This window comes from Microtus oregoni, unplaced genomic scaffold, assembly GCF_018167655.1.
Source record: "Microtus oregoni isolate MIOR12 unplaced genomic scaffold, Mior012 000029F_ref0000214, whole genome shotgun sequence".
Lineage (NCBI taxonomy): Eukaryota > Metazoa > Chordata > Mammalia > Rodentia > Cricetidae > Microtus > Microtus oregoni.
In genome coordinates, this window is record NW_024543088.1 from 2,408,765 (window position 1) to 2,423,465 (window position 14,701).

The window sequence follows — 14,701 nt, forward strand, 5'->3', positions numbered from 1 at the left end:
TGAGGACAATAATTATCTTAGCAAAGAATCTCAATATTATTTATATACTATTTATTTACCTGTATATTCATTGCAACACCAGGGATTAAACCTAGGACTTTGACCCCTGAGCTACATCCCCAGCCCTCTTTTTACTTTTCCTTTACAAACAGGGTCTCAGTGTGTTTCCTAGGCTGCTCTTAAACTTACTCTGAAATTTGTTGGCCATGAACTTACTCCAGAGACCAAGCTGGTCTTGAATTTGCTCCTCCTGTCTCAGCCTCCCTAACTAGAATACTAGACCTCCATTCTCTTCCCTGGTTTAAAAATCCTGACTTAGACAGCTGAGTTCTTAACTTACAAGCAGGAGGACCTGAGTTTGATCCCCAGAACCCACGTAGAACTGGAAGCGATGGCATATGCTTGCCATCCCATGACCAGGGAATGAGAGACAGGCAGATACTTGGAGCTCACCCACCAGCAAGCCTACGCTACTTGATGAGTTCCAGGCCAGTGAAAGACCCATCAGAAAAATAAGGTGGACAGCTTCAGAGGCACAACCCCTAAGACTGACCTCAGACATCCTCACACACAGAGAAAGATGCTCCAAAGAGTCCAGACTCTAACCTGCAGCAGGGGACTGACGCCCTACGCATTTGCAGGAGCTCTTTGTCTCTTCTGGAGAGTTTGGAGACCCGGGATGGCTTAGGAGTGGGCACTGGGTTAACTGACTTTGCTGCCACACAGAAAGACTTGTTTTCCCTTCCCTGAACGTCTCTGAGTGTTCTGAGTGTTTCCCTTTACACCCGTTTCAAGCGAATTCGGAGGCTTTGATGTCAGATGACCAATTCATTGTCCCCCGGGGGCACAGACTCGCACACTGGTGATTTCATTGGGCTGTGACTTGTGTTGTTTCAGATCGAACGTCCATCGTTCACCCCCCGGAGGACCGCGTAGTGATTAAGGGGACGACAGCCACCCTGTGCTGCGGAGCCACCCACGACCCTCGGACCTCTCTCCGGTTGCTCACCCTGTTTTAATATATAGGAGTTGTTAAGATTCCTCAGGCTAATGAAGGAAAAATTGAGAGGAGAAGGGAAAGTTTGGGGGTCTTTGCAGCAGATCCCCAATGATGGCATCTCCCAGTGGCAGGCTCCATCACTAATCACAGGAACCGGTCTTCCGTTCCAGCCTTATGTATTATTTACAGTGGGCTGTGCTCCACTCCGTGGCTTCAATACAGCTTTTTTGTGATTTTCCTGCCAAGGTTAATACACTGTCTGTAAAAACGCTCTTGTCAGGGACTGATACTTAATGAGACAGAAATCCAGAGGGATGGAATAGGATTTCGGTGGTGTTGACACGGGAGCTCTGCAATGCTCAGGAGGGGTTTTCCATCCTGCGAGGATGGGTTTTCTGGAGAGCAGGGAGAAGAAAGGTATGCGGATGGCCAAGGAAGTAAAGGGGAAACACAGGCAAAGGAAGGAGCCACACAGCTTGGAGATTCTCTAATGCCAAGTGGGACATCCTGTAGACTGGAAGCTGATGATAATTGTGATACTTGTCTTAGACATGTGAATAAATCATAGTGTGCTTGCCTAGCACGCATGAAGCCCGGGTTTCCATCTCCAGCACTGCAAACCCTGACCTCGGGGTGTATACCTCTAACCCTAGCACTCCGGAGGTGGAAACAGGGGGATCAGAAATTGAAGGTTGTTTTCAGACACATGATTCCAGGTCAGCCTTGGTTACATTAAACCTGTCTCAAAACAAAACAAAAACAAGCTGGGCATGGTAGCACGTACCTTTAATTCCAGCGCTAGGAAGGCAGAGGCAGGAGGGATCTCTGTGAGTTGGAAGCCAGCCTGGTCTCTAAGAGCTAGTTCCAGGACATTTAGGGCTATCCAGTGAGACCCTGTCTCAAAACCAAAACAAACAAAACCCCCAAACAGACCACTTCAGGTAAGGGCCTGACTGCAGACAGGTGGCCCTCAGCAGTGAGCTTTGTCGCAAAGAGCAGAATGGTTGTGACTTTTCAGACTCAACCTCTGAAAATAAATGAACCAGGAAAGGGGGTTGGTGGTGGAGAGAAATACATCACACAGTATCGCCATCCTGCCTTAGTTCTAAAAGGCCGCACTTAGCCAAAAGGATGGAATCTGAGTTGACAGTGAGCAGAGGGGTTGGTCCTTGAAGCTGGCACTGAGAACTCACTTCAGACCCTTGACCTTGACCTTTCAGTGCAGGCGTTTGTCAAACCATTCATTTCTCCAGCCCCACTTGACTCCCTAGAGTCTCCGGGGCTGGAATACAAGTGCGGGTTAATTATAAGAACAACAAATGCAAAACCCAAAGAACACACAAGAAGCAACAAGTTCAAGGTTATGTAGGGGACCCTGGGAGGCCTACCAGGAGAATCCATTCATTATAAAGGCAGCAGGTATGGAGCAAAAAAAAAATGCTCCAAGAGCTCAGAAGTGCCCCCTTTGGATGGTCCTCTGCAGCACTGAGTCCCCCTTTCTATGAAGGGCCTGGACTGTACCCACTTTCAAGGGTCCCAGGCTATACAGGGCAATCTATCTTTCTCTCTGGGTGGGCTTTCCACGGTTGTTCCTTGCGTTGAAGGATGACCTCCTGTGACTAATTCACAAAACTTTGTGCTGCGAATACACAGGGTGGAAAGGGCCGGTGCATTTTGAAAATGTGTCCAAATTATTCTAATAAAGAAAAACCGGCACTTTCATCTCATCCAGCCATCAGCAGGGGCCCTGCCCAGGGACATTTAGGGCTGGACAGGCTCATAATTGAGTCTATATTGGAAAAGAAAAATGTGCAAAATGGCCATAAAGATTAAATGAGGAAGAGAGGTGACATCAGAGACAGCCTGCCCAGGGTGGTGGAACTTCAGTAGGACAGTTACAAGATGCACTGAGCTTTGCTCAGGAGGTGGGGTTCCTCTCTGGGGGTCTTTAGCAAGCATTACTGAGGCACGAGAGCTGGGTGGGGGCAGTCCAGTAGGTGACTGGACAGCTGTGTCTCGTCCCCTGAGTCCTTGTCTTCCAGACACACACTCAGACTGATATCCACAGTCATATTTATTGTCATATTTGGGGGTTTTGTTTGTTGTGTGTGTTAGGAGTAGCATATCTGTGGTGCACAAGGGTGTGTGTGTGTGTGTGTGTGTGTGTGTGTGCATGTTCCCATGTGAAGAGGCATACACATGTGTAGGTGCATGTATACTTGCGTGTATAGACATGTAAAGGCTAGAGGGTGATGCTCTTGATTGATCTCCACTTCATTTACAGAAACAAGGTCTTTTGCTAAACCCGCTTGCTCTGGGGATCCCATCTTTTCCTCTGGGTGCATGGAATACAGGTGGGCCACCATACCCACTCAGCTTTTCTGTGGGTGCTGGAGAGCTGAACTCCAGTTTTAATTCCTGCACAGAAAGCACTTTGTCCATGGAGCCATTGTTCAGATCCTCCATCTTGTTCTGAGACAGGGTCTCCCATCAGTTAGACCAAAGTGGGGGTGGGGATCAGTGGTTCCCACGCCCATCCACCTACCTGTCTTTGCTTCCCTCGTGCTGAGACTAGTAGTGTGTGCCATCATCCCCAGACATTTCACGTGGATTTGGGGAATTAAACTTGGCTCCTTTTGAATGAAAGGCAGGCATTTATCTACTACCTTACCCCTCCAGCCATCGCTGTCACTGAGTTATCAATTGGCTTCTGTATATTGTCCAAGATATCTGCCTGCTCCCCACCATACCAAAAGAGTCACCTTTTCAATGGATTTAGTTTTGTTTCTCTCTCTCTCTCTCTCTCTCTCTCTCTCTCTCTCTCTCTCTCTGTGTGTGTGTGTGTGTGTGTGTGTGTGTGTGTGTGTGTGTGTGTGTATCTGTGTGGCTGCATGCTACATATATGCAATTGCCCAAGGAGGCCAGAAGAAGGTGTCCAAACCCCATAGCTGATCCGGGTACTGGGAACCAAACTTGGGTCATCTGGAAAGGGCAGGACACACTCTTAACCACTGAGCCATTTCTCCAACCTCAAACTCACACTTGTAAAAAGTGTAGCTCGGTGATTTTTACTGTGTTCTCCAATTCACCAGCGGCTTGCTTTTCTCTGTCAAGGAGGGGGTGGGGGATCCCGTTCCTGTAGGTTTCATGATGAACTCTCTGATTGCCCCACAGTTACATTTGGAAAAAGGACAATGTGGTCATCACACCATCCAGCAGCTCGAGAATCATGGTGGAGAAGGACGGGTCCCTTCTCATTAGCCAGACATGGTCAGGGGACATTGGGGACTACACCTGTGAAATTGTATCTGAGGGAGGGAACGACTCCCGAACGGCACGACTGGAAGTGATGTGAGTACTGAGCCCCTCCCTGTCTCAGCCGACACCCTTCCACATGAACGCCCTTAACTCATGGCATGCCCACGCTGTCCCGAGCCGCCAGCCTGTGACCAGCACATCCCATCATGCAACTGTGTATGATAGCAAGGCCTTTTCCTTTTTCCTTCTTTTCTCACCCACATGTGTTGTGTGCACACACGTGTGCATGCTTGTTTGCAGGGCTGTGTGTGTGCATATGTTGGAGATGGGGTGGTAGGTGAGGAGGTCAGAGATCAACTTGTCTTTAGTTGCTTTATAAAAATGTCCCCTCCCAGAAAAGCCCTGAGCACATGAGCACAAAAGACAACCTGCAAAGAAAGAATCGAAGCCTCTTCGTTGCCAGGGCGGAAGCTGGTGCGTGATGCCCATCTGTCCACTTGGCCTGCTGCTGCAGTACATCCCATTGCAGTGCATGCTGGGACATTAGATGGCAGCTGTGGGACGTTTTTCTTACAGCTCTGCCCTACCGTGATCCAGGAAGGATTCTGAACACAGACAGCATCCTCTAAAAATAGCATCCAAACAAGCCTCATTTATCTTTAAGTCCCCAGTACCTGCTGACGGGATTAAGAATAAAGAGAATGCCTGCAGAGAGCCACGCTAGGCCTTCTGTGTGTGTCCCTGCACTCAGAATGAACAAACACAAGCTCTCTAAATTGGAGGAGTTTAAAAGGTTAATGAATGTACTGGAGAGGTGGCTTAGCAGTTAAAAACACTCGCTGCTCTTGCAGAGGACTCAGGTTCAGATCTCAGCACCCACTTTGCCATCTCAAGACTTTCTGTGACTCCAGCTCCGGGGAATCTGACGCCCTCTTCTGGATTCCTCTAGCAACTGCACAGTAAGGCATACATACACACATAAGTGAGAGCTATAAACAACAAAAATTTAATGAAGGGGCTGGGCTGTGGCTCCATGGGTGCAGTGCTTGCCATACATGCATACACACCAAGTTTAGCTCTGCAATGACAATATCAGAAGCTGGGTACAGTGTATGCATGCACACATAAGTAAAACAAAAATTTCATGAAGGAGCTGGGCTCTGGCTCCATGGGTGCAGTGCTTGCCGTACATGCATACACACCAAGTTTAGCTCTGCAACAACAATATCAGAGGCTGGGTACACAGACAGGTAGGCAGACCCCGGGGCTTGCTGACCAGGAAGTTTAGCAGAAATGGTTAGAATAGGTTAAGTAATAGATGCTGTGTCAAATAATGAGGTAGAGAATGATTGATATCAGCCTCTAACTTCCACATGCACACACACACACACACACACACACACACACACACACACCAGAGAGAGAGAGAGAGAGAGAGAGAGAGAGAAAGTGATATATAGCACCCAGTCCAGAAAGCACTGGTGTACATTCAGAAACTGGAACTGGAACAATTCCATTCTACCTTTTGTCTGCCCTCTCCAGGGTGACTCCCATTCTCCTTAGATGTTGAGCTGTGATTAACCTGGAGCCCAGGGCAGACCCTGAGAGCAGCCTTGGGGCCCTGTTTGGCTTTGGGTGCCCAGGGTCTCCTTCACCCCCACTGTTAGCATTGTAGCCCTCAGGTCCCTGAGCTCTCTCTGTCCCACCTGGTCCTCAACCCCCGCCTCCCTGATGTGGCTGGTGTCCTCTGCGCCTGTCATCAGAGGCTTCTGCTTCTGCATCCTTTAGCCTTCAGCTCCAAGATGGTTTTCTGTCCATCAGTCACAGGGGACTCCTTACTTTCTCCTGGCCCATCCTCCTTCATAGCATCACCCACACTGGGAGAAACAAGGCTACCATCTCAAACCTTCCCCTCCCAGAAGTCCCTGTTTGCATTCCGGGTGCCTGGCATGCAAGAGATGCTCAGTAAATGCACAACGGCCGGATGCTGGCTGAAGGCAGGCAGGAATGCACTAATGAGTATGCGTTCTAGGCTAATGGCTGGCCTCCAGTCCTCGCTTACCTTCAGGGTGTGTCTTAGGAATAAACGTGCGGGTACCCACTGTCTATCAAAAGCCCAGCTCCACTGCCCCCACTCTCAGCTCGTGATTTTTTAAAAAAAATCATTTTGATGATGTTGAAGAACACAGCCCGTGAATTCGCATAATTCTCCATACTATTCACATTTTTAAAACTACCTTTGAGAACTCTTAGATCATCCAGTCTGGGTATGAAATAAATAAGTGTTAGCAGTTCATAAAGGCTCCGTCAGCAACAGCCCAATTGCCTACTTCCAATACAGCACGTTCTTTTTATTCTGAGCTGCGTTTATGTTCTGCTGATTTACATATCTTCCCAACTATTTACTTATTTGATTTCCTCTAAGTAAAATACATTTTTCAGCAAGCGTTGCTGTATGTATAAAATAATAGGCTTTCTGCAATGGTGAAACACCTCATCACTACAGATAGAAATATTTGCAAATCTGTGATTCAAACCAATTTGGGTGCCACGGGCTGCAGAGCTGATTCGGAAGGCTGTTGGCCCCTGGGAGTTGCTGGTGTGATAAACACGGCACTCTTCCAAGTGGTGACCAATGGGGAGAGTGGAACATCTTTAGATCCAGAGAGCTCTTGGAATGGGGGAGAGGGTTCAGTCAGTGAAATGCTTGCCAGGTGGGTAAAGACCTGCATAGCAATTTCCAGTGCCCTTGTGAAATACCAGGCATGGTAGCATTTGCCTGTAATCCCAGAGCCGGGGAGGCAGGGACAGGCCAGTCCCAGGAGCTTGCTGGCCAGCCAGTCTAGCTGAGTTGTTAAGCTCCAGGTTCAATGAGAAACCCTGTCTCAAAAAAATGAGATGGTAAGGGACAGTGAGCTGACTCCGTGCATAAAGGTGCCTCCCATCCAAGCCTAGTGACCCGAATTCAATCCCCATATCTGATAGAAAGGTGGAAGGAAAGAGTCCACTTTATACAACTGTTCTCCAGCCTCCACATGCACATGTGCTTGCATGCATAAACACAAACGACACAGAGAGAGAGAGAGAGAGAGAGAGAGAGAGAGAGAGAGAGAGAGCGCTCTGGGGACACCACGGCACCAGTGACGGCCAGAGTGATGAGAATAATAACAGTTCAGGAATGTGGAGCATCCCGTGCTTCTCGGGTACCTTCTAGTCCAGCACGGCCACATTTCTACAATTACCCAGATAGCAAATACATAAATAAGAAAGGAAAACATGAATATCGCCAAAGGGACTGAGAGGCACTTAGAACTGAACAGTGTCCTTCAAAAGCATAAGAGTGTCCGATTCCCCCTTTCTCTCCACTCCAGTTAAAAGCCACCTTTTTGAATACAGGAATTAGGGCTGGGGAGATGGCTCAGTTGGTAACGTCTTCACCTTGCAAGCACAAGGACCAGAGTTTGATCCCCAGAACCCACATTAAAGAAAAAAGGCAGGCATAGTAGTGCACACTTGTAGTCGCAGTGCTGGGGGGGGGTGGGGAGGCAGAGACACGAGGGTCCCTGGAGCTCGCTGGCCAGCCAGTAGACTAATTGGTGAGCTCCAGGTTAGAGAAAGACTCCATCTCACAAATAAAAATGTCAGCAGCTCCTACAGTACCTAAGGTTGGCTTCTGCCCTTCATACACATGTGCACACACACACACACACACACACACACACACACACACTATAGTTATATATTGAGAACATTTGAAGTGAGCTCTTAAACAATAGACCATCCAGTGGGATGTCACCATGCTCATTTGCTCCATGGTTGATCATTTTAGCATTAAGTGTTGTCCCTGCTGGAAGCTGGCTGAGTGATGCTTCATGCCCACGACATGGGCAAGGCTGTTGACTACAGCAGAGCCCCCATGAGCCAGGCTGACCAGGGATCCTTCCCACATGACTGTGGACTTGTCTTGCTCCTCTGCTTCAGCTGGCACAGCTTACAGACTGGATGTGGTGGCACTGACCTCCCAGGACTGACATGGCCAGAGTTTCTCCAGTCCTGTGTTAAGCCCAGTGAAAGAGGGTCTCTCGAGAATTTAAAACTCCCTCAGTTTCCCCTCCACCTCAAAAAAGAGGGAATTGCCTCTTGTGTCGTGGGTCTCTGTCCTGAAGCTGGGTGCTTCCATCCCGAAGACTCTGTTACTTTTGACCAGTTCCTCATGACCCTCTGACATACTAGAGGTGACTCCTGCCATTGGGCCCCTGGTGCCTACCTCTGCCAAGCAAATAGTGGGTGCCCAATAAATGTCTAAGCAAGCTTCACCACACTTACTAAGTTAAAAATAGGAGGGCATATTTTGTATCATCCAAGACAAGGAATGTATGTAGGCTCTGACATAATCCCCTCTCTAAACTTCCAGATGGCTGAGCGACATGCCCTAATGATGCAGAAGTCTTCATCATTAAACATTGTCACCTTGAAGGCTAGAATGGTAGCTCAGCTGTAGAATGCTTTCCCAGAAGCCCAGAACACATGAGATCCTGGGTTCAATCCCCAGCATGGGATAAAACCAGGCTTGGTAATACTCACTTGTAGTCCCAACACTAGGAAGTTGGGAACAGCAGGATTCAAAGTCCAAGGTTGGGCTGGGGCTGTAGTTCAGTTGAGAGAGTAGTTCAGCTTGGCATGCATAAAGCCCCGGTTAAGTTCCCAGCACAGAACCAAAGTGGATGAGGTGATGGTACATGTCTGTTATCCAAGCACGGGGGCATAGAGGATTAGAACTTCATAGTGGCTCAACCACACAGTGAGTTCAAGGCCAGCCTGGGTACATGAGACTGTCATAGAGGGGTGCATGGAAGCCAGTGATAAAGTACCCCCACGAAAGCTGCCTGGGCATGGCGGCTTACCTGTAGCTTTAGCACCCTGAAGATGGAGGTAGGGAATGCCTGGGACAAACTGGATAACCAGACTAGCCAAATCAGTGTGTTCCAAGTTCAAATGAGAGATCCTGCCTCAATGAATAAAGTGGAGTGTATGTAATCAAGGAAGACACCTGAGGTCAGTTTCAGGCCTCCATGTTCATGTGCACACATCCACATACACGTGCAAGCATGCATACACACACATACTAATCACACAGATCATTCTTAACCACACTGCAAATTAAAAGTCAATCTGGGCTACAACCTGCCTCAAAACCAGAAAACAAACTACCAAAACCATTTTCACCTTGAGTTTTAATTCCATCTTTCCCTCTAGTTTACTGGTGTTATAGAGGCAGGATCTCAGTCCTGGGGTAACCCTGTGCCCCTCAAAACTTCTTGCCTTCTTGAACACACCAGAAAGAACAGTTTCCTAAGGTGTTATATGGATTGATTAATTGTTCAATCCTTTAAAGACCCAATTAGCATTGCCTGGCCCGTCCTGCTATCAGAGACTAATTCTTAGGAGCCCAAAGTACAGAGAAAATCTAATTTACTGAGCTGACTGGAAGACTCAGCCCCTGAGGCGGCAGGAGAGGTTTCTTTCAAAAAAGCTACTTCTGACAAAGACATAATAAGGAGTGAACGATTTAACACCATCCCCCAAAGTTATCAGGCCCCCTGTCTTCCTCCTCAGAGCAAAGTGGAAGAAGATGGGTTTCACCAAGTCATGATTTGTGCCTCAACGGGGCAGAGCTCTTTTTGATGGAGAAAGTCTGACCTGGTCCTCTTTTGCAGGAGCAATTCTTCTTCAGCCACAATTTTACCCAATTGTTCGAAACTGCTCCTCCTTCCTGAGCCCTTCCCGTCTATCCTCCCCTGTGTAAGCTCCTGTCACTACGGCTGTTGATAATTTCTGATAATACCGTGGTGTAAGGGACCTGGCGGCAATCTCCTGCTCCATTTCCATTGCAAGGTGACTCTGAACTGGCTTCCACTGCCATTGTTCCTCATGTCTTTGGTTTGTCACCATTGGGTATTATCAGATCCAGAAGAAACTCAGGACATAGGACTAATGGTGCCTGTTAGCACACCAAAGCTCAGGCTGGCCTCCAGACTCGCTCAGTTTCTGTGGCTCCACTCAGCTCCTCTCCTCTCACCCCACCCATTTTCCCTAAACCTCTCCAGCTCATGAGCTTCTCCCCCAGCTTCTAGTACCTTTATAACGTGCCATTTAGGCCACATGGTCTCTATGCCCTCGTGGCCCTTCTCTCTTGGTCTCCTTTGCCCACACAGTCTTCTCTTCCTCTCTCGATCTACCCCCTCTCTCTCCTCTTCCTCTCTCGTTCTACCCCCCCCCTCCTCCCATGGCCCAGTTCAGTCTACTAACCATGTTTTGTCTGCTGCTTTCTCTTCCTGCTCTGGACTCTTCCAGATGCTTCTGGCTGTATCTCTCTCATGTCAACAATGGAAACCTTCTCCTTGACCACAGCTTAGTGTAGTCATGTCCTCACTTTGTACAGCTGTAAACGTCTGAGACCCCCAAACATCATCTTAGAGTCGTCAGTGAAGTGCTTGGGTACAGCCTACTCCTGCTGGATAAGATTTTCTGGGATGGATCCAGGATATATGAAAGCCAGGTTTATCCATGACATGTTGCTCAGAGGTCTTATGTCTCATCCCCAAAATGACCATCAGCAAGTTAAAGAGAAAGCCTGGTGCTGGGAATGTCTCAGTGGGAAGAACACTTGCAGCATAAGCATAAGGGCCTGGGTTTGTATCCCCAGCACCTATGTAAAAAGCCACCTATAGCAACTATAATCTATAACCTATAACCTCAGCATTGGGGTGGCAGAGACAGGAGGGCTCACTGGTCAGCCTGTCTTACTGAATGGATGAGATCCCAGCTTCAGTGTAAAGCCTATCTCAAGGCAGAGGGTGACAGAGGAAGGCAGATGAGGTTGACCTCTGGCCTCCACATGCACACAAACATGTGAAGGAACACCTACATACATACAAGCATGTATACACATACACTCACACACTAAATGAAAGAAAAAAAATGTCACTTGTGAGCTCCTGTGGTCTTATTGTGTATCTATGGGACAGGCCTGGAGCAAAGGCTGCCTCTGGGGCTTGGTCTGTCTATGCAGACCTATTCTATGTCTATGTCTATGTCATATGTCTATGCATATTCTTCTACTGTTGGGGGCTGTTGTATGTCCACACAAGGACCCAGTGCCCTGGCCACCCCTGCTGGTTTTCTAGTTCATGTTTGTTGGGTCAGACCAACTTCTATTATTGGAGACATCTTTGCAGTGGAATCAGACACTAATTAATTGGAATTAGCACAGATCTCACAAGTCAAAGGCAGAGACGCCAGCACAGCTCCATGCCTCAGGCAGAAACTGGGAGTTAGGGTACTTCCTTACCACCTGACCTGCTAGTGCTCTCCTGAGCCATAAGCTGCAGTCTCCACACAGAGCTGTGGTTCTAATTACAGGTTTTTATAAAGGAGAAAACAACCACGACCAGACCAGTGATGAGCTGGAGAGTTGAGAAATATCCAAATTGCATGCATGGGATGGCTGTACTGTGAGGTTATGCACATGCTCTGGGCGGAGGCAGACGTGCATGCGTGTGACATATGGGGCATGACCTGCCTGGTTCTGTATCCCCCTTCTTGCTTTCACATCTTACCTCACAACACCTGCCAGGGAAGCACAGTGGAGCCACACCCAATATAAGTTTCCTGATTGGCTGAAGGCTGGCTTATTACTGAATGTCTCCAACCTCTGTCCATCCCACAGAAGCCAGAGATCGAGCTGACATGACAGCCTCCAATGGCGTTTCTCTTGTCCAGGGCCCAACTGAGTGACCTCATAACCAGCCCCTCACCTACAGTACCAGAGGCCCATGGAAGTGACTAGGACAGCCCCATCCCTCTAAATATCCCTAGTGTTTTTAGAAGCTCTATCTCAGACCAAAAAAACTGCTATTATCAACAGTTTTATCTGGATGTTTTTAGTCAAGTTTATTCTTGGTTTGTGTAAAAATGAATATAGTCAACTTGACAGGCTTGAGAATCACCTAGAAGACACACCTCTGGACAAGCCTGTGACCAAGTATCTAGATTAGGTTATCTGAGGTGGGGCGATGCACTTTGAATGTGGGCTGCACCATCCCGTTGTCCAGAGCCCTGGCCAGAATGAAAAGAGTAAGTTGAGCAGACTTTGCTTCCTGTCTGTGGATACCATGTGACCAGCATACTCCTATCATTATGCCTTCCACAGTGTGAGCCAAAGAAACTGAGCCAAAATAACTTCAAGCCAAGTAACTGTGAGCCAAAGTAACTGTGAGCCAAAGTAACTTTGAGCCAAAGTAACCCTTCCCCACTTAAGTCACCCTTGTCAGACATTTCATTACAGCAACAAGAAAAGTAGCAAATAGTTTGTTTCTATTTAGGGCCATTCAACCACTTCGGTCTTATTTCAAACCAAACCCATAATACCTTAAGGGAAATAAAAAGAAACTGAAGAATGGATATTTCCATCTCAGCCTTGTTTGTTTGTGTGTTTGAATAGTGTTTATTGGTGTCTAACAGAGGTTTGGTTATCAGATAACTCAAATGGAAATAGCAGTTTCTTCTCTGACTTCAAACTTGATTCACAGTTAAAGAGAACAAAAGACAACATTCCATGCTCAAGATTCTGCATTTTAGTGATAATATACAACCCAGTGCTATCTACAGGACGAATGTTCATTTGCTTAGAAACAGCAATGTTAGTGAGAGAGCTTCCCCTCCCACACAGCTGAGTGCAAGCAGCTTTAGTAATTTGGAGATAGAGAGGGTGCGTTTCTTTCTGGGTCATGCTAGGGATGGAACCCAGGGTCTTGTGCTTGCCAGGAAAGTGCTCTCACACGGGTTATAACCCTCGGCTCGCACGTGCAGTTTTAAATGGAAAGTCAGGTGTAAGGCATTCTCTGTGCAAGCAGGAGACCCTGAGTTTATTCTCAGCACCTGTATAAAAAGCTGAGGATGTTCAGATTGGGGTGGGGGGCCAAGAGGAGTAGAGGGAGGGGAAACTGCAACCAGGATATATTGTATGAGAAAAGAATCTATTTTCAGTAAAAGGGGAAAATTGATAATGGCCGTGTATACCTATCACCCCAACATGAGAAATGGAGACAGGAAGATTCCTGGGGCTTCCTAGCCAGCTACTTCTGCCAAATCTGTGAAGTCTGGGTTCAGGAGAGACCCTGACTCAAAAAAACTAACATGGAGAATAATTGAGGAAGACACCAAACTTCTGCCTGTGATTCCACATGCAATTACACAGACATGCACATGAACACACATATACATGAATACACATATACACAAATACACATGTACATGAGCACACACACAATCAAGTATAGAGTGGGGCATAGTAGTGTGTGCCCAAGATCCCATCACTTTCAGGTCAGATGTTGGGGAATTCAAGGCCAGTGTGGCCAGCATAGTAAGTTCCAGACTAGCCAGGGCTATCAAGACTCAGCCAATAAATGGATGAATGAATAAGGCCTCCAAGCTTCCAAAATATCAAGCACAATGTTGGCATTTGTTCTGGCCCATATGTTCTCTGATAACTGATGTCCAGGAGAGACCCAAAACAAGTCAGTGGGTGGCACAGGTCACGCCTGGCAGCCCTCCCCTCTGTGACACCTGGTGTGATACGGGAGCAGGCACCATGCAGAAGGAACACAGCATGCCCAGCTCTCAAGTCCCAGACATCTAAGACTAAACCTAACTTTTACAGTTTGGGAAGTTCAGGGGGAGACTCTGTTCTGTCACCAGCAATGACTTCCTTAAGTAAGTGACCTCTTTTTGAAACTTAGGCGTTATAACTGCCCTTCCATTTTATGGCCTTGCCCATGTGTGTTTTACCATCTCCACAGGCTTTTAGTTAGCTCTCACCACATTTACTCTTAAGTGCTTCCCCCAAACCTCTAATGCGTACGGGAGACAGAATGACAGTATAACCTCATGCTGTCAATAAGAGTTTCCCCCAAACTCCAAACGGGTGAGTGTGGCAGCCCACACGCTGGCAGATCCTCAGTGCCACCCGTTCCTCTTCATGGGGCTGGCTGGGATTACACGGGCAGCTTTTAGATGCATCGGCAAATCATCAACCACAGTATGTCTCATCGATGTTATAATGCAGGGGCCAGGGCTATGGCTCAGCTGCTAAAGGGCTTGCTGCGCAAGCATGCAGATGTGAGTTCAAGAGTACACTCTGTACCACCTACATAAACATCTGGGTGCCATGGCACGCATCTAGACTCCCAGCTCTGGGGAGGCAGAAACAGGAGGATCCCTAGAGTTCTCTGGCCAGCCAGCCTGGCTGAACTACTAAGGTCCAGGCAGGTTCAGGGAGAGATCTCGCCTCAAAAAATAAAGTATAGAGCAACTAAAGGAGACAGTTGTTCTCGTTTCCTTTCCATTGCTGTGTTAAAACGTGACAGGAAGCAACCTGAGGAG

The 14,701-nt window shown here is 47.7% G+C and overlaps 1 protein-coding gene across 1 annotated transcript in view; it reads left to right on the forward strand.

Annotated features, from left to right (window-relative positions):
• LOC121465135 (protein sidekick-1-like) overlaps window positions 1-14,701 on the forward strand; it is a 955,042-nt gene that overhangs the window by 710,094 nt on the left and 230,247 nt on the right. The window contains exons 12-13 of the mRNA XM_041678320.1: window positions 898-1,000; window positions 4,175-4,351. Coding sequence (XP_041534254.1) covers window positions 898-1,000; window positions 4,175-4,351 — 280 coding nt within the window. The remainder of the gene's footprint in view (window positions 1-897; window positions 1,001-4,174; window positions 4,352-14,701) is intronic.